Raw genomic sequence first — 18,537 nt, 5'->3', positions numbered from 1 at the left:
GGAAATGTTCACATTTTAAAGTTTTTTTCCTATTTTTTTCTGGCTCTTACACATAAGGCATTTCAGAGTAGAAATCATTTTCTCTCTCTGCTAGCAATTACTGGACTGATTCCATGCCTTTTGAAGATAATACTTTGCGTGTAGTTGAAAGGAAGAAATCGTTGGAGTAACATCTTTCTCATTCGGGTATTTCTTTTCATTCTGAAGATCTGAAAACACAGTTGTGAAAGTCTCCATCTTTTGTCCACTCTCCTCCAAGAGGAAGATATTACAAAAAATGTGCACAATCTTATTTTCCTTGGCTGCCATTTGAGGGGTACACTCGAGCTGATGTGTCATTAAGGGCTTTTTCTCCTGCCGCCTTCTCTGTGCTAATTCAACCTGCTCTTCAAACCCACTTCTTTTGCTCTCCTGCCTAACCACTGATTTCTCTGTTTTCCTTTGTTCCAGGATTTGATATGATGGAAGTTTTTGGCTTGGTAGAGAAGGAATATTCCTCCATTAAAGGTGTAGCCATGGAGCCCTTTGTATTCAGCGGCTCCCGCACCTTCACCCTGTTCAGGGACATTCAGCTCACCCAGAGGAGCAGGTGAGAGCAGAGCTGTGGCTGCTGCCATCCTCATCCTCACTCTCATGCCATGTGCATGGCAAAGGAAGGTTGTTTTGGGGAGGAATGGTGCAGCTCCTCTGGCAACTTCCAAATGAAATGATAAATATGATGAGCTAAATCAAACCATTGGTAGGTTGAAAAAATAGCCAGAGGGTTTTTACTTAATAAATAAACCCCTGACTTTCCTCAACATGAGTTGTCATGTAGAAATTAAGGGGAGACAGTAGTATTTATTATACATTTGTACAGCCAAATATTTCCACAGTGCTGTTCTTGGTTTCTACAGAATCACTTTTTTCCAGCTTTTTAGTTGCTGTGATGGACATGAGGGTCACATCACGTATGGACACTGCACCAGTCTTTAGGCATTCCGCCCACAGCCACCTACGCTTCAGGGATGGCAGTTTGAGGTCACATTTTCATCTTCAACACCTTCTCACAAATATCTGGTTTGGGGAGAGTACTTTGCTGTAGAAAATATCACTTGTAGCTGCTCTCTGCAGCCTGGGCTGCATTGATGAGAGGGAATAACCCTGGCTCTGGGTTGTGGCTTGACCCCATTCTGTTGCATATGAAGCTGCTCCACAGGGTCTCAAGCAAGCCAGGCAGCTCCTGTGACCTCATTCCTTTTTCATGATTGTGAATCAGGAGTGATCTGACTCCTGACATTCATTGCTACTTTGTTTAAAGCCTAATTACTGAGCCACTGACTCCACTTAATCTCCATGAAAGAAGCAAAGCTTCTTAGAGTAAACAGAGTGGGGGAGATTCAGAGAACCCTTTGGTCTAAATACTCAGGAAATGATGGGCAAATCCTTTTGTTCAGCTCTTATAGATGCCTTTCCAAGGACACTACCCCTTCAGAAACAGAGAGAAAGAAAAAACCTTGTATTATTTATGAATCAGTCTTGAAAAGATGCCTGATAGATTGTGTTTATGCCATGCTAATGTGTCCTGTTTCAGATTACAGGAGTGTTTCAGGCAAAACCAATTTGACCTTCCCTTATTGCCTTGTGTTCTCTCACTGCTGCTGAGCCTAAATCCTGCAGCTGGCATTGGGGACCCAAAGGGAGATTTTCTGTGGGCTCAGTGCTTATCCCTGAAGGGCATTTACACTGATTTAGGATAATAGAATCACTTAAGTTGGAAGAATCACCGAGTCCAACCACTACCCTAATGCTGCCAGGTCTGCCACTAAACCATGTCTCTAAGCAAAGAGTTTTGTGCCAAAGTTTAAAGATTTACCTCGTGATATATGGCAACCATTCCTCTGTCTTGAAGAGGAGACCTGGGGGAGTGCTTTGGAACCTGGCAGGGATATTTTGTAAGCCTCCACTGAGCTCTCATCTCAAAAGCACTGAGGCTGCACTCGCTGTGGCTTGGCATTCCCTGGGGCAGCTGTGGCAGTGATGGATTGACACCAGCTGCTCCAGCTGAGCATGCCCCAGGCATGAGGAGAAGGCCCACGAGTGCTCATCGCTCACCACAGACTTCAGCAGCTCCGGGCTCTTCCTGGACATATCACCACCAGCTCCTGGGAGCAAAGCTTGTCCAGGCCCCCCTGCCCAGCAAACACCAGCATGAGGCTGCAGGATGTTGCCTGGTGATTTAAATCACTGATGTTTCCTTGCTTTGTGCCATTGCAGTGATGTCCACCTGTTTGCCATCCCACCTGAGCACACCATCGTCATCCTCCTGCGCCTCCTGCCCGACACCCCCAAGGAGCCCTTTGCCGTGTGGCAGGTCACGGACGAGGACTTCCAGCCCCTCCTGGGTGTTAACCTTGACCGTAAGGTTTCTTGCTAAATACATTAAATCTGTGTGTTTCCATACATCTTGCAAGCAGCAGAACTCACTGGGAATGTTTCAATGGTTTCCTTACTCAGCAGCAGTTTCCTGGGAAGCTTTGTCGTGGCTGCCAACCTCACATTTAAAACACTGCCCAGTGCAATTGAAAGACTTCATTTTCATTCTACTTGTAGTATAGTCTTTATTTTTACATATTTTTTTCCATTGTTTAGAAGTACTTCTTGATAACATAGGAAATCTTCCACCATGTTTAAGCCTAATATTTACTATTGTATATCTGTGTGAAATCAATTTCTAAGCTGTTATTTGTCTTATTTTCCCTGCAGCCAGTAAGAAATCCTTGACCTATTTCAATCATGACTACAAGGCTGATTTACAGGAAGTCTCCTTTGATGAGCAGGAAGTGAAGAAGATATTCTATGGGAGCTTTCATAAGGTCCTTATCAAGAGAGGGAGAAATGTGGCTCATGATCTCACTCTGGTCAAGGAGTATTGTTCAAACTGAGGAGTGATCATCCAAATGCTTTGTCTCCTGATTGTAAGGGAAGTGGCCAACCTCTTTGATATGCTGAAATTCATAATTGTAAAGAATTGAGGTGGATCTCATGATCAAAATATGATTTCCACATATTGATTTTTCCCTTTTCCCCCAGACTCCAAAAACTGAGGTGTTTTTTAGGTCTTTATAATCAGGAAAATTGAAAAGTAATTAAGTTTTTTTTTAGACTTTAGAATTTTGGTAACCATTTAGTTCTGGATGAAAGGAAAAGAGAACCCAGCCTTGTGAGAAAGCCACATTTTATCACTCATAACAGGGTGGGGGGTTTTGGCTATCTATGTCCTCATAGCAAAGAGATTGCACTCAAATGAGCAATGAGCTCTTTCTGTGGGTATCCTTGGGCAGGTTCATTACTCAGCTCCGGAAAGGCTTCTCCCTAGGAGAGGTGAGGGGATCAACAGGGGAAAGCACATACTAAAACTTACTCCTGAGCCCCCCTTCACTCATTAAAAACACCCAAGCCATGCCAGCAGCAGGCTGGGGATGGGACAGAAGGTGTTACTGGCACTAGAGACCCCCTCATCCCACCACGGAGCTCCAACACGGCTTTTTCCACCTGCTGCCCAGGTGCACGTGGCTGTGAGCCACTTCAAGGTCAAGCTCTATGTGGACTGTAAGAAAATAGCAGAGAAACCCATCAACACCCTTGGCAGCATCTCCACCGCCGGCTTCATCATGCTGGGAAAAGTGACCCGGACCAGGGGGCCCCGGAGCGGCTCGGTGCCGGTGAGTGCTGGGACACGCTGCTGGAGCTGGCTGGGGCAGGAGTGTCTCATCACCCTCAGCTGGTGCCTCCCAGCACTGGCAGAGAGATTTTGTCCCTCCTGCCTTGCTGTGGGGACTGTGATGGGGGTGGCAGCAGGAGAGTGTCCCAGAGGAGCCTTCTGCTGGTGGCATCCCCCGGGCCTGGGGAAGCACAGCTCCTGCACTGAGATGCTGAGGCAGACAGGAGGGTTTGGGAATTGCTTCTGCAGGAAAGCTTGGGCACATCAGCCCACACTGAGCGAAGTCGGGAAATGCTGGTGGCTGAAGGCAGCAGAGCTGGGTGTGCCTCAGTCTCCAGTGTGTTTGGATTTGTCTATCTGAATGCAAATGAGGGGAAAATAATCTCCAGTAGACAGGCTCTTTATCAGCTGCTACTTGGAAAAAAACCTCAACCCAACAGTGAGTGGCCTGTGGGTATGTCCTCCCTGCTTCACACAGCTCTGCAGGGAGCTGCTCCCTGCAAGGGAACAGGAAAAGGGGATGGGTGGACTCGGTGTCCTGGCCTGTGCACAGTCCTCAGGGCAAAAACACCCTTCTTCTCTCTGTCTGTTCCATTCTTACTCCCCAAAGCAGGAGAGTTAATCGTGTGCAGAATCAGTGGCAAGTTCATCACTCACAAGGCTCTAGTGGGGCTGTAGGAAATCATTCCCCACTGATGTGAAGATCTTGCAACTTTGCTCTGCTTTTAGATCTAGAAGTCCAGGGGAAAACAGCTCATCAGATGATTTATAACTCCCCTTGCCTCAAAGCAAACTCTGTCCCATGTGCATCCCCAGTTGCAAACTGAGGGGCAGAGGTCTGGAACACACCGGGAAAAAAGTGGAATTGCCTGTAAGAAATGGGGTCTGCTATGTAACAAACCAGGGGACAGTGTGTTCAATCTGTATTTACTTGTTTCCTAAATAAATTCTCTGGCAATTTGATCACAAGCCTGTGGCCATCAAGCACGAATCTGTGCTTTCCTTGTCCCTCCCAAATTCTCTCTGCTAGCAGCTTAGCTAGGCAGGTCTGGCCAAATAATAAGCAGCTTTATGCCATCCCTACTCCTGTTGCCTTTCAAGCACAGCAGCTTTCACATGTTCTGCAGCTCTGCTGTCCTTGAGAAGACAGAGTGCCTCATTATTGGTTATCATGGAACGTTATTTAATTTAAGAAATCTTTAAATGCCACTTGATCTGCAGGGCTCATCTGTATCCGTATGCTGCCTGTCACCCTCCCTGGGCTGTACAGCTCGCTCCTGGTTAAATGCATGGAGTGAAAGAAAAAAAAAAAAAGAGGAATGGTGTCAAGGAAAGAGAAATTAATCTTTGCCTCATTATTTTGTTTGGCTTTGTGCAGTGTGCGCTTTTTTGTTAATCAAAATGGGAAGATGTGGCTGTTGCGAGGGAGGCAGTGAGAGACTGGTTGGGCTTTCTGGGGGAGGAGGATCACATCTGCCTTTGGAAGCGTTGTCACCACATTTACCCTTTTCCCCATGCCCCCAAGGGGAGCAAATCAAAGTTTGCTTTCACATTTTGGTGGTGCTGAAGCCCAATTAGTTGAGAACCTGCTGCTATCGAAGGGCTGTGAGTAAATTGGAGATGATGTGATGCTGCTTTGTTGACTTGCTTAGAAAGACAGAGACCTGTGGGCTTGTGGAAAGCTCAGTCTGGGGGTAGTTCTCATGTTGTGGCTGTTTTGGGGCACAGTTATAATTGGGATCACACAGAAGACTCCTGTCAAATCATACCTGAAGATTATTTTTATCACTTGAACTTCACAAGGCTTGGTGATGGGTGGTGGGAGCCAATGCTACTTTCTCATCAAACTCTCTTTTTCCTCCCCCAGTTCCAGCTGCAGTCTCTGCAGATCTTGTGCAGCAGTGTGGGGGCAGAGCAGGACAGATGCTGTGATCTCCCTGCACTGGTAAGACAAGGGCACTGCTCTGCTCATCGACAGGAATCTGGGGAGGAGGGGACAAGTCCATGGCACTAAGGTGACACTTGAGATGATTTTGATAGACTCAAGAGGGAAAGCATTTTTTTCCTCTTGGGAATAACATCAGTGTGTTTCTTGGTGAAGTAAACAAAACTATGTTTGCTTCAAAAAGAATGAAAACTTACAGTCCTGGTGCAGTGCATATTTTTCCGGGCATGACCTCATCCTGCCCTGTCCTACAGCTTTGCTGCCATCTCAGCCCCAAGGCACAACATCCCCCAGTCTTCCTTTCATTTCTCTTCTCAACACAGAGAGCTGCTATGTGGGGTGTAAAAATATGTAGAAAGGAGAAAATTATCTTCCAATATGTGTTTTGCACATTGCAGGCAGGGCTGGCTCATAGCTTTTTCTGTCTACATTTGTTATTCAACAGAAAAAATAAAGCACTTGATTGCTCACAAAAATCTCTCAGTGGAGTAGAAAAAAACCTCTGCTTTTCTTCAAGTAAAAGACTGAATTTTGAAACACTGAGTGTTGTACTTGTGATCCATCCTGCTCTTGCTGTGCAGCTGCTCATGACTGGTTTTGGCTTGATTTCATTTCAGAGGGATGAGGACACCTGCCCTACCTTGGCTCCTGCCTGTTCTTGCACTTCTGGGCGCCCAGGCTTGCCAGGACCCCCAGGGCCCCCTGTAAGTTCACCCTCCCACCCAGTGTATTGCATGTGCTGCTGCTGCTTCATCTCTTGTGGTGTGTTGGGCCTGTGGGTAACACTCCTGGGGCTCTGTGAAGTTTCAGAATCATAGAACCATTCAGGTTGGAAAAGACCATAAAGACCATTGAGTCCACCCGTTAATCAGGGCTGCCAGGCCCAGCTCTAAGCTATGTCCCCAAGAGCCACATCTACACCTTTTAAATCCCTGCAGAAATGGTGACTCCACCCCTGAGCAGCCTGTGCTAGGGCTTAATTCTTTTGGTGAAGAAGTTTTATCCTCATGTCTAATCCAAACCTCCCCTGATTCAACTTGAGGCCATTTCCTCTCATCCTAACTCAAGGAGCTTTTCCAGGGCAAGGCTGAGAGTTTCCCTTTGCATTTTGGATGGTGATGAAATGGGGAGATGGAGACTTGGCAGGGCAACAGCTGCAGCTGGGAACAGGCTGAGCAGCTCCTGGTTCCACATTAATCCTCTTAGGAGAGGAGGACAGGTCACCCTCAGTGTCTGCAGAGATTTCATGGATTGGAGGCTCTGAAACTCTCTGTAAATTTAAGACAAAAACAATTCCCCAAAAAAAAATCTTCCTATCTGGATCCTGTGTTAAATTGGAGCCTTGTAGTGTGTGTGTGGGTGGACAGTGTAAAGAGAAAGGGGAGACTTTGCTATCCTGTCTGTCCCCAAAGCTCTCTTTCTGTGCAGTGAATGTCACTTGCAAGAAAACCCTGAAGAAATGAGAGGGAAGAGAAAACAGCCATTTCATATGCAGTATGCTCAGGAAAAAGGGCATAAATTCTACCCTATCCATTATGGATGCAGGAAAGCTGTCATGGGTTTAAATCCCAGGAGAAAATATTCCTGTTAAACACTAGGAAGCAGTTACAAAAAAATTTGCTTTTTGAAAGCCTGGGGAAGAATATTTGATTTGCACAAGCCATCTGAAACTTGACACAGCCTTTCCAGAGCACCTCAGTTCAACTACTCCAGGTGCTTTTCTCCTGGAAAATAACCATAATGGAAATATTTGCCTCTTTTTTCAACCGAAAAGGTCTCAGATCACCTCCTGTACCGACCTGTGGTTTAGCTGTGAGCTGAATTCCGTGCAAGGAGAGTGCCTCATTGCAGAGTAATTACTTGCTCGTTCCAGTGGAAGTTTAATTAACAGCACACTCCACTGTCACAGTTTGCTCCAATATCCTAAGTGTATAATTACCAGCTTGCATTGCCCTGTGGTTTAAGCATGTGGTTTAAGACAACTCCTTAAAGAGCAGGACTCTTTAAAGCATTAGAGGAAATCAGGTTTTGACACATAACCTTCTCCTCACACCACTGAACCCTTGGTAATTTGCTGCAGTTACAACAGCACTCACTGCTATTTTTAAAATTCCAGTTAGCAAGACATGTCCCACCTTGTATTTATCACTGTCCTTAATGAGTGGGTCTGACTAGATCCAGCTAGCTTCCAAAATGAGTTTCTGGGCACTTCTGAAAGCACCTTTCCCAAAGTTCCCTGCCTGTGCTTCTCAATTCAAATCCACAGGGTTTTCTTTGTTTTGGATGCAAGAATAGCTATGCTCAGATTAAGATGTCAAAATTCACACAGAACGAGTTCATGCCAGAAGGCTGGCCTCTTCTCCCCACCCAGAGTTAGGCAGAGGCAGAGCTAAGCCAGGTCTCCCAGAGCCAGGTCTGTCCCTGATCTCAGCACATGTCACTGCTCTGGGGTGGAGAGTGTAAAACCCAACTGAGTTCCAAAGCAGTGTAGATGTGAGCACCCCTTTTCTTCCCTCTCAAGCGTGTTCCCATGTCCATATGAGACATTGTCTCAGCATGGATCCACTGACAGGGACTTGGAGGGAGGTTAAACAGGTTGAAACTTCATCTCTCTCTGCTGAGAATAAGTGCTGTGTTCCCAGTGCTGGTCATGGAGGGACTGGGTTGTAATTTCTTCTTCCCTTTCCCACATTTCCTGGACAACTCAATTAATTTTCTTCTTGTCTCTATTCGTTTCGAGCTCTGTGGGGCAGGAAACATCTTTCAGTGGGGCAGTGAAGTACACAGAGTTCTGTCCCCCAGGCTGCTGGTTACAGTGCAATAAATAAAATGATGCTCTTTGTGTCCCACTGGCAGGGCAGCCCTGGGAGGAGAGGACCTCAGGGGGAGCAGGGGGAGCCAGGACCCAAGGTGAGTCCTTAGGCTGGTGATTATCTCACTGAAACAAGCTGAGCCCAGAGTCTTAACACATCCAGGAGGATGGGATCACTTACTATTAATTAAATCCTCTGTTAGGCTTTGGAAATTGAGATGATGAGCCTGATTGTGCTGAATTAATGCACTGTACATGGTCAGCAATGTCCTCAGAGAGCAGCTGTGCTGGGACAGGGTCAGGCTTTGTGCTGTGGTTGTTGTTGTTGCTGCCAAATATCCTGACCAGACACACTGGTACTGCCCTGGGGCAGAGCAGTGTGAGGAGGGAGGCAGGGAGGGAACCACAGCCCTGAGGTGAGCATGAGGAATGGCTGGGTCTGAATCCCCCAGCCCTGGGGACTGTAGCAAACCCTGGTGCAAGTGTTTGTATCTCTGTGGTTCAGCACAGGACAGAGCCAGAGCACACCACACTGTCTGTCCCATTTTTTGGGATGACATTTGGGAAAGCAGCATGGCTGCAGGGGAAAGATTTGGGGGAAGGAATGAGAATGGACACAGACCTCAGAAATGGGCTAAGGAACGCTTCCCTTTGCTCTCTGACCACCTTGAATAACAGGAATAACTTCTTGAGAAGGTGAATTGTGCTCTACAAAGCAGCCTCTGCCACTTTGCTGTCTGATTTCATGAAAGATGAACACAAATCTTGGACCTAAAATACAAAGGCAGCTGAGGTTACTGGAGATGCCTTCAGTGCCCCAGTTTAATCTTGAGTCCTGTGGATGGTTCATGCTGATCCAGGCCATGCAGTGCAGCCCATGAGGAGAGCAGGCACCAACCTCCTTCCCCTATGATTGTTTCCTTGTCTTTGCTTTCAGGGTGAACCAGGCCCACCTGGACAAGTAGGACCAGCGGGTCCCAGTGGCCAGCAAGGGTCTCCAGGTTCCCAAGGAATCACAGTTCAGGGCCCTGTGGTGTGTAACCTCTTCCATTGCCTTTTTGTCACTTGCTCTTCACATTTAGAACCTGTCTCTGAAATGGGTGGCACTGCTGGGATTTGTGTTTTTACATCACCCTCACGAACAGCTGAACAGCTGCAGAGGGAGAGATGACAATCAGTGTGGGTTTTATGCTGACGAGGCCCTGCACTTAATCATTCTGGCCAAAGCCTGCTTTTGTCCAGACTCTCCTTAATGGGCTTTTATTGAAAGCAGCCCAGTGGGGTCCCTTCCAACTCAGGATATTCTATGAATATTCAGTCATTTCTCTTTCCAGTCATCATCATGGCTTGGCAGGGAGTAGTGGCAAGGGCTGCCACATGTCTGGGATGGCAGAATCCCTGTGCACATGCTGTGGCTGTAAATTACCCTGGAACACTGCAGGGAGGAGGAACAACCTGGGACAGGGATGTGGAGCAGCAGGATGCTCTTTGCCTTCAAGTGTTCTGCCACACCCCCAACTGTGTGCTTCTGTTTTATCCAAGGGGCCACCAGGAATTAAAGGAGAGAAAGGAGACACTGGAATCCCTGGCATGCAGGTAATGGTAAACACCACTCTTACTTGTCCCAAAGATTGGCCTTTTTTATTCTCAGTAACTACTTTAAGCAAGTCAGCAGAGTTGTTGCTCTTGTCTGCTTGGGAACTGTCATTTTGGAATGCCAAAGGGAAATGGAGTCACTTGGTGTAAGAGAGATAGACCCATCTGGAAGCTGAATATTATGGAATTAAAGCTGGGATAACAGCCTTTGCTCTATGCAATGAATAGAGCAAACTATCTCTCTTCTTTGACCTTTCTCTTCTGTCCTCCGTTACAAGATGAATTAGGGCAATGATAATCAGATGCTGACTTTACCCAGCATTTCTGATTTACAGGGCATTCCTGGTGTGCAGGGAGCTCCGGGCAGGGATGGACTTCAAGGCGCAAAGGTAAAACACCTCACCCCTGAGGTTTTATGCATGAGTGCCTAAAAATCTGCTAGGAGTGTCCCAGCAGAGACCCAAAAACATCCCAATGCAACTCCCAGTGCAGAAGTGAATGATCTTTTCACAAAGGGATTGGGGAAGAAAAATGGGATAATTTCATGTTTGGCCAAATTTGAGCAGATGCCACCCTTCCTGCTGGTTGACAGATCCCTTTTTCCCCATCTTTAGCAAGCTCCTGTTAAAAGCAGGACATGGAAAAACATCTCACTGCTTATGAGGTCTCCTAGAATCCTCTCATCAGTAAATGACTGGATTTGGCTTTGCAGGGGGTGAGGGGACTCGAAGGCACAGCTGGGCCTCCAGGACCTCCTGGACCAAGGGTGAGTACCTCCTGTGAGTGATGCACTCTGAAATCTGTTCCTCAGCAGAGTTTTGGGATTTCACCTGGAAGTGTCAGGGCAAACCCCCTTCCCAGGGTACCACGGGGAACACCTGGCACATCCTGCAGGTGCCTTCTTTCCCTGCCACTCTCAGTGTATGAAGAAAATCCTTGGCTTTCTCTGGAAAGTCCTGAGGAAGCTTCATCCCAGCAGGGAGATTCTTATTTTGCTGTTTCCTGGCACTACTGTTTTCCAACTGTTGGTTGAGTTGGAGGTGATTTGGCTTGTTAGACTGAAATCAACAGGAGCTGAGGATGCAGGCAGTGTGAAAGGTTTTCTCCCCACGTCACTGCCAGTATCTGCTGCCAGGGCTGGATGGAGATGGGTGTAGCTGCACTCTGTCATGCCCAGGGTAGCAGAACTTTAAGATCTGCTGATTTACAGCTCCTAATTGGAAGGCACAGCAGGAACACTTCATTTTACTTGGGAAACTGAACCAAATTTGGGTTTAGTTGATGGCTGGTGGACCTGATAAGTTACTGATTCTCATAGCTGAATCTCACAGCTGAGTCTCACTGCTGAATTATAAAGAATTTGGCAGTGGTTGTGCTAAGTTATTTATGGGAGCCAAGGTTGAATTAGGCTCATAACTTTGACTTATTCATCCTGGGAATATGTGGAGCTGGCAGGATTGAGCCTCAGCTTTTTAAATATGAGGAAAGTACTGTCACCTTCAGAGCAGGCTCTGAAAGCTGTTCTGGTGCTGCCTTGAAAACTTTCCTCATTTTGACTGCTCAGAAAAGTTGCTAATATCTACTGAGTTCAAGTATAATAGCCAGAAAATTCTAAAACAAAGTATTTCTGCTAGTTGCTTTTGGCTGATTTTTTTCTTCCCTTTATGGCTCCAAAAGGCACAGATAGTTCACAAAGAGGAGATGACCACAGCAGGCACTTCCCACTCTCTAAGCTGCTGTTGATGTTGTAAAGTATTAGAGGTCAGCAAAGGTTTTAAAGGAAAAAGAAAACAACCATGTGGTACTGGGAGGCTGAAGAAGAGGGCTGTGCTCTGGGCTGTGTCTAAATCTGAATATATAATGAAAGATCAAAAGCCTGTAGGATGTAAACTACACTGCAGTTTGCTGGCAAAACCCAGCTTTGCTGGCTTGGCCATAATTGAGATGGTGATGGGAAATGATGTGAGCATGACTCACACACAATGTGCTATGAACAGTGGGCTCGTGGCTGGACAGGAAACTTAAAGCTGCTGTTCCCTTGCTTGAGTCCCCTAAACTCCCACCACGGGTGCCCCTGGAGCCCTTGAACAGAAATAAACGTTAGGAATTAACTGGATTTTTAATCTGTAATGTCTGCAGGGTTTCCAAGGAGCCGCAGGTGCCCGAGGCAGCAGCGGTGAGAAGGGACCTCCAGGTGATGTTGGGCCAACAGTAAGTTTCTGCTTCTGGGTCTCGAAGGCCAAGACATAAAATAATTGAATGGAAATGAGCTGTTCCCCCAGCATCTCTACCTCAGAGTCTGAAGAATGGTTTAAATTCACACTCATCCTTCTTAAGGAGATGTCTGGGCATTCAAAACCCAGGCTACTGATCTGTTGATAAAGCACTCAACAAATCCCACCTCCCTTCGCCCTCTGCAGATTCACCTGCTACACAAAACCTAAACAAATTTCTGGTGTAAGACTCTGAAATAAAGCAAGAAAGTCTCTCCTGAGCTGGAGCAGCCAGCAGGGCTTGTAGGTGAAAACACAAATCTAAATGCCACAGGTATTTCTTCTCCTCAGATGTTAAAAACCATCGTGTCCTGTTGGGAAATCTGTTCTAAGAGCACATCTGAGAAATTTCTGCATCCCTGTTGATGGTGCTTATCCCATGCTCCAGTTACTGATTCATTACTCTTTTTCTTGAAAAACAAAGTTTTTGGGTACGAGTTCATACTTTTAAATATGGATTTAAAGCTCTTACAATCACTGCCATGAGGTCAAGGAAACAACAAGAGTGTGAGAAACAAACTTTGTGCTCCATGTCCCACTAATGTAACCCACATCCCAAAAATGTCTTTGTTTGCTTGTTTTCTGTTCTTCCTTTCCTTAAACTTCTTTATTTTTAATTTTTTTCCCCCCTTTAGGGGCTGCCAGGTCCCAAAGGAGAAAGAGGAGAGAAAGTGAGTTTTTCTGGTGCTGGGTGACACTGTCAGTGCATCATACCCACAAAAGAGGGGATGTGGTAACCTGAATTACAGCCTTTGCTTACAATTCCAAACCAAACCTCTCCAGTGTTGGTTGTACCTATTGCTTGTTGCCTTTCCTTTCACCTGCACAGGCTGGGCTGGTGGGCTATAAATAATCCCACAGCAGTCAGGAGCTCCTTAGTATCACTTGAAATGTCAAATGCAAATCCATTCTTTGCTGAGAAGGGAAAAAACAAACCAGCTTGGCTCCAATTTCTTCTGGTTTAATGTGTTACAAAAGGGGAGTAATTTGTAATACTCATTGTCTGTGCCACAGGACAGAACCCTGGCACTCAGGACATCCACACTACCTTGGAAAGTTATTTTGTTAGGAAAAGAAGGTTTTCAAGTGTTTTTCATCCTGACTTCTGGTTAAATCAAAATGCCATGACTTTCTAGGAGTCATTGCCAAGACTGACTTATGCAAATTCTTCTTCAGATGGGGATGAGGTGCTTTTGTCTCAAGTTAATGCCACAGAATTATAATTTTTAGGAGCATTCTCCTACCAGTCCCACCAACTTTTCCTTTTCTAGCCTTTTTTTAACACTGGAACTTTCCATTTCCCGCCTCCTTTGGGTGTTGAACAGAGCAGTTTTTTAAGCCTGGATTACCTGCACTGTGATCCAGCCAGAGATGTATGTTTTATAAACAGTTCTGGAAGTAGGTGCATTAGGTATGAATTTTCACAGTCAGTGTTTATTTTCAAACAGGTTTTTGCATTTTTATGGCCTTTCTCTACTTTACTAAAACTTTATGAAGGGCCTATCATGTATGATTTATTCAAAATAATACAGTAAGAATCAATATTCATAGAAGATGGAGTCAAAGATAGGACAATGTAATATCTGATCATACTAAATGTTTTACATATCACAGAACACTGAGTTATAGACTTAGCATCTTTTCTGATAAAATTTGAGGGTGAAATTTGCTCTCCCTTTTTTGGTAATTATTTAGATTCGGTCTGGGCCTTTTGATGTGCAGGAGAAAAGCAATTATTGATGTTTCCAATTTCAATTTTCTGGTTTCAGAGCTTCGTGATAAATAAATAGAGCTGCATTTCACAGTAATTAATATCTCTGGAACTCAAGCTGAGAAAATGAATGGGCTGAAAGCTATCATGCATTATGAGATCGATCCTTTCTAAAAGATATTAATACTTCCTTTCTTTCTTAATTAAAAAAAAAAAAAAAATGCTTCATTTTAGGGGGAACCACAGTCTTTGGCCACAATTTACCAGCTCGTTAGCCAGGCTTGTGAGCGGATGATTCAGAGTGAGTATAACCAACCCAGCTCCTGAGTCTGTTCATGTTGTGATGGGACAAGGGCATGGCTTTAAGCTGAAGGATTGGATTTACCTTGGATATAAAATTTTTCCCTGTGAGGGTGCTGAGGCCCTCACAGGGTGTCCAGAGAAGCTGTGGCTGCCCCTGGATCCCTGGAAGTGTCCAAAGCCAGGCTGGACAGGGCTTGGAGCAGCCTGGGACAGTGGAAGGTGTCCCTGCCATGGCAGAGGTTGCAATGAGATGAACTTTAAGGTCCCTTCCAACCCAAACCAGTCTGTGATTCTATGATCCTGTGACTCTCCAGAAGTGGAAAACCAGAGGGGAGGCAGCCTGTAGTGATCCCAGCAGCTCCATGACCCCATGCCCTGCTGAGCACCACAAACAGCAAATGTCCCATCTCAGGCTCTAAGTGCTACTTTGGCTTTATTGGGCGGCATTAGCACAGAAAATACATGCAAAATATTTATTTGAAAAACCCTTTGGTGTTTTGCAAAGCCTCCTTTATTTCTTAAATGGAAAAGCTTGAAACTAATTTGAGAGAAATTATTCTTTCAGCGAAATGTGCTGATTCCTCCCGAGACGAGGCAGTTTTGTAAAGCTCCTGTGCTGTGACGCACAAAGAGAAGCAGTGCCTTGTCCAAGGTCAGGCAGCAAAGTCATCACTCAGCTGCCCATCTTCATCTTCTGCCTTTCTCAGTTTGGACTGACAGCTTTTTAGCACTAGCTGATCATTCTAAGTGCCTTTTTAGACAAAATCCTTTGATTTTTGATCTCTCTTCTGAATTTCCCAGCCAGAGAAATGTTTATTTTCTGTCTTGCCTTCTCAGCTCATGTGTTGAAATTTGATTCATTCATACATGAACACACAAGGAAGCCAGTTCCCATTTGGGAGGAAAGGTTAAAACCAGGAGAACCAGGACCACCAGGTCCTCCAGGCCCACCGGGGAACAGTGGAGACAGAGGAGAAAATGGCAGCCCTGGACAGCCAGGCAAAGATGGGTACCCAGGAGAGAGAGGTATGGACAGAAGTGTTCATAAGCATTTTTCACTGCATCTTTAATACTTTAACTAAACATCTCAGTGCCTCAAGCAATACTGTATAGATAATCCATGATAATATCTCATTTCATTGCTGTTTTCCTTTTGGACTTTTCCATTCTAGGAAGAGACACCCAAATTATAAATCTGAACAAAAAGGGAGAAGCCAGATGGAGACCACTCTATTTTCAAACTCTGCATGGAAGGAAAGGCCAGTTTAGCACCATTTGTAGGTTTGGGGGGGATGAAGAGTTTAATTTTAGAGGGCAGGAGGCTTTTCCTACAGAAAAGCAGCCATTTGGGTGAACACATGGTGGTGGAACAGATCAGCTTTAGGCAGAAATGAGGAGTGTTGGAAAACACTGATTGAAGGCATGAGGCAACTGGAGCAATCTTTAAAGGGGAATTAAGTTTCTGGAGCAGTAGTTTCAGCAATGAAAGTCTCAGACATGACTGAAGAAATAGATTAATGTAATCTGAGAAGTGGCCTCAGTTATTGCACATGAATGAGTGAAAGGTGTTTTGCTTGGATTCACAGACAGTGTTTGTCAGTGGCTCAAGTAATTGTCTGTCAAAATAAAAAGAAAAACATTGGTTTCAGCAGTGTCCTAACACCTCTGAGTAACTGGAGTGTTCTGTTTAACTCCTTCCTCCTGCAGTAGTCAGTCTTGGCTGGTATGTGCAGAGTTTATCAAATTGTCACTTCAGAGAGAAAGGAAAAAGGAGTAACAACCTGCAGATTTTTCCAGCCTGTCAAGCAGGAGAGGGCAGAAGATGGATCTCAATGAAAAACCACCTGGAGGACATGGCTGATCAAAATATTTTCATCTTAAAACAATGAAAAAACATATTTTTTCAAAATGTAACTGTTTTCTCTGAGAGGTACCGGTTTAATGAGTAATTTAACAGGGAAACATCAATCCTGCCTAACCAGCACCTGGTCAAAGAGATAGTTCAGCTTTGTGATTTGTTTGATCCACATGAAGAGCACAGAGGTGGACCTGACCCTCAGGCTGGTTCAGTAACACAACTGCTATGAATTTCTCTGTGAAAAATGTTCATTCCCACCCCTATTGGGCTACAAATCAGTGCTGCTTGGATCAAAGAAATCAGCGCCCTGCTGGTCACAGCAAGAGTAGGTGCCCAGACTGAATGAAAGCAAATGGATGTTTCTCTGTGTTGCCAATGGCTGTGACTCCACTTTGACACATGGAGACTGCAGGAGCCTCCGTTCAGGGTGAAATTTGACATAAAGTGAAGAAACACTTATCTCTTATCTGTGAATAGGTGCCCCAGGGCCCAAAGGAGAAAAAGGGATGTCTGGACCCAGTGAGGAAGGGAGCCAAGGACCCAGAGGCAGAACAGGTAGAGTGACCACAACCTCTGTCTATTGATCCAGCAAAGCCATGTGATGGCCACCAGCTCTCAGATTCAAAGCATCATCCAGCTGAAGGACCTCAGTGGTGGGGCTGGACTCACCTTCCCACACAGCCCTGTTGGCAGCATCCTTGATGGTTCCTTTCTGCTAAAAGGCAAGAGATTACTCCAGGCAGCTTCTTCTCTCTGGTAGCCATTCCCAGGGGATGATGTATTTTGAGGACCTGAGACACATCCAGGGAGTTTTACTTTTGCTGCCTTTTTGCATGCGAGACCAGATGCTCGGGGGATAGAAGCTCTGAAAATTCAGCTCGTGGAACATAAGGGTTTGTGAGTAATCTGAGGATTTGGTGTACTCCTCCACCCTGATCCCTGCTACTTGGGATCTGTGGGAAGTTTGCCACTGGCATAAGAAACCAGGAACTGTCAAGAGAGTGTGGTCAAACACATTCTTCATTTAATCTTCTATCGCTGAGATGTAAAGACACAAAACCCAGTGACTCTGGATGGGTCCTGGGGTTAAGGTGATTCTCTGCATTAACATGTAGTGGATTTGGGCTTCTCATAACCAGGCTCCACTTTCAGCCAAGCTGGGCACCCTGAAGGTCAGGACTACTGGGATTCAGGTACTGGGATTACAACAGGTTTTCCAACAGGCAGGTCCTATCTATCCACCTAAATGAGGAAGCCACGTTCAGAAAAATTACCTGCCATGTAGGATGGAGGAAAATACAGAAGAGGTATTACACTGCTACAGAGAATGTGCTACAGCTTACTGTGCTTCTCCTTCTGCAGGCCCACCAGGAGAAATTGTGCAGGGAAAACCAGGTCCCAAGGGTTACCCTGGGAATGCTGGCCCTCCAGGTTTTCCTGGTGTCAGAGGGCAGCCTGGGCAGCCTGGACATCCAGGGGGCTGTGATACCTCTGGGTGTTATGAGGCCGATAGAAGAGGTAAGTCCCAACTATGTCAGAATAAAAGTTATGATTTCATGGCTGGTCTTTGGTTACTTCTCTTGAGCCAGGCAGAGACCTCTGTTCACCCTTCAGGCACCATCAGTCCTGCAAAGCCCCCTCTGCAAAGCAGTCAGGGTGATCCCCACAGGGATAAAAGCCAGTTCCAAGGGCTGTTCCTCAGCTGTCCTCCATGGATTAGCACATAGCAGCAGTAGTCAAGCAGGTGGGCAGTGATCATGGGGGATCAGTTCTTCATGTCCCCAGCAATGTTTCCATGGGGGATGGAGACAGGAACAGTTCCTCAGTTCCTACATTTACATTCTGTGGAGGCTCAGTGCAACAATGACCAGGGTGATGAAGAAATTCACTGGCATGGAACAAAAAATTTACAAGGGAAAGGGTTTAATTCTGTGCCATTCCTTCTCAGACCCTGACATTGATTTATTCATTTGCTCAGTGGCCTCATCCTTTCCACACACAGATTTTGTCCCCTGATGGCTGGGGCAGAGGCAGCTGAAGACATCACTTTTCCCTGGAAATCTCTGGAAGAAAACTCCACAGCTCCAAAAGAAGCAGCAACCCAAATAGCAGATGTGTTATGTTTTTTTAATGCCCCATCATTTCTGTATGGACAAGTCAATCAAACTCCTCAGCCACAGCCTGTGTCTGGCTGAGCCGTCTGTCTGCAGTGCTCAAACTCACATCGAATGTCCCACAGCAAGACAAAGGCACAGCTGGGCACTCAGGCTGACAGACTTGTAAGAAAAAGAAATACTGTATTGAAATGCTCAGAAATAACAGATAATTTCTGCCCA

The 18,537-nt window shown here is 45.7% G+C and overlaps 1 protein-coding gene across 1 annotated transcript in view; it reads left to right on the top strand.

The window, feature by feature from the left end:
- Window positions 1-18,537, top strand: part of COL20A1 (collagen type XX alpha 1 chain) — a 50,060-nt gene extending 31,523 nt beyond the window's left edge. The window contains exons 23-40 of the mRNA XM_015647221.2: window positions 451-589; window positions 2,257-2,399; window positions 2,746-2,855; window positions 3,546-3,704; window positions 5,571-5,648; window positions 6,266-6,352; window positions 8,505-8,558; window positions 9,398-9,493; window positions 10,003-10,056; window positions 10,392-10,445; window positions 10,769-10,822; window positions 12,196-12,267; window positions 12,965-13,000; window positions 14,275-14,341; window positions 15,181-15,369; window positions 16,679-16,756; window positions 17,564-17,719; window positions 18,204-18,537. Of these exons, the coding sequence (XP_015502707.1) occupies window positions 451-589; window positions 2,257-2,399; window positions 2,746-2,855; window positions 3,546-3,704; window positions 5,571-5,648; window positions 6,266-6,352; window positions 8,505-8,558; window positions 9,398-9,493; window positions 10,003-10,056; window positions 10,392-10,445; window positions 10,769-10,822; window positions 12,196-12,267; window positions 12,965-13,000; window positions 14,275-14,341; window positions 15,181-15,369; window positions 16,679-16,756; window positions 17,564-17,719; window positions 18,204-18,217 (1,640 nt within the window). The 3' untranslated portion in view covers window positions 18,218-18,537. The remainder of the gene's footprint in view (window positions 1-450; window positions 590-2,256; window positions 2,400-2,745; window positions 2,856-3,545; window positions 3,705-5,570; window positions 5,649-6,265; window positions 6,353-8,504; window positions 8,559-9,397; window positions 9,494-10,002; window positions 10,057-10,391; window positions 10,446-10,768; window positions 10,823-12,195; window positions 12,268-12,964; window positions 13,001-14,274; window positions 14,342-15,180; window positions 15,370-16,678; window positions 16,757-17,563; window positions 17,720-18,203) is intronic.

The sequence above is a fragment of the Parus major genome, chromosome 20 (assembly GCF_001522545.3).
Source record: "Parus major isolate Abel chromosome 20, Parus_major1.1, whole genome shotgun sequence".
Taxonomy (NCBI): domain Eukaryota; kingdom Metazoa; phylum Chordata; class Aves; order Passeriformes; family Paridae; genus Parus; species Parus major.
The sequence above is the reverse complement of the archived record's forward strand: the minus strand, read 5'-3'. Positions and strand labels throughout refer to the sequence as shown.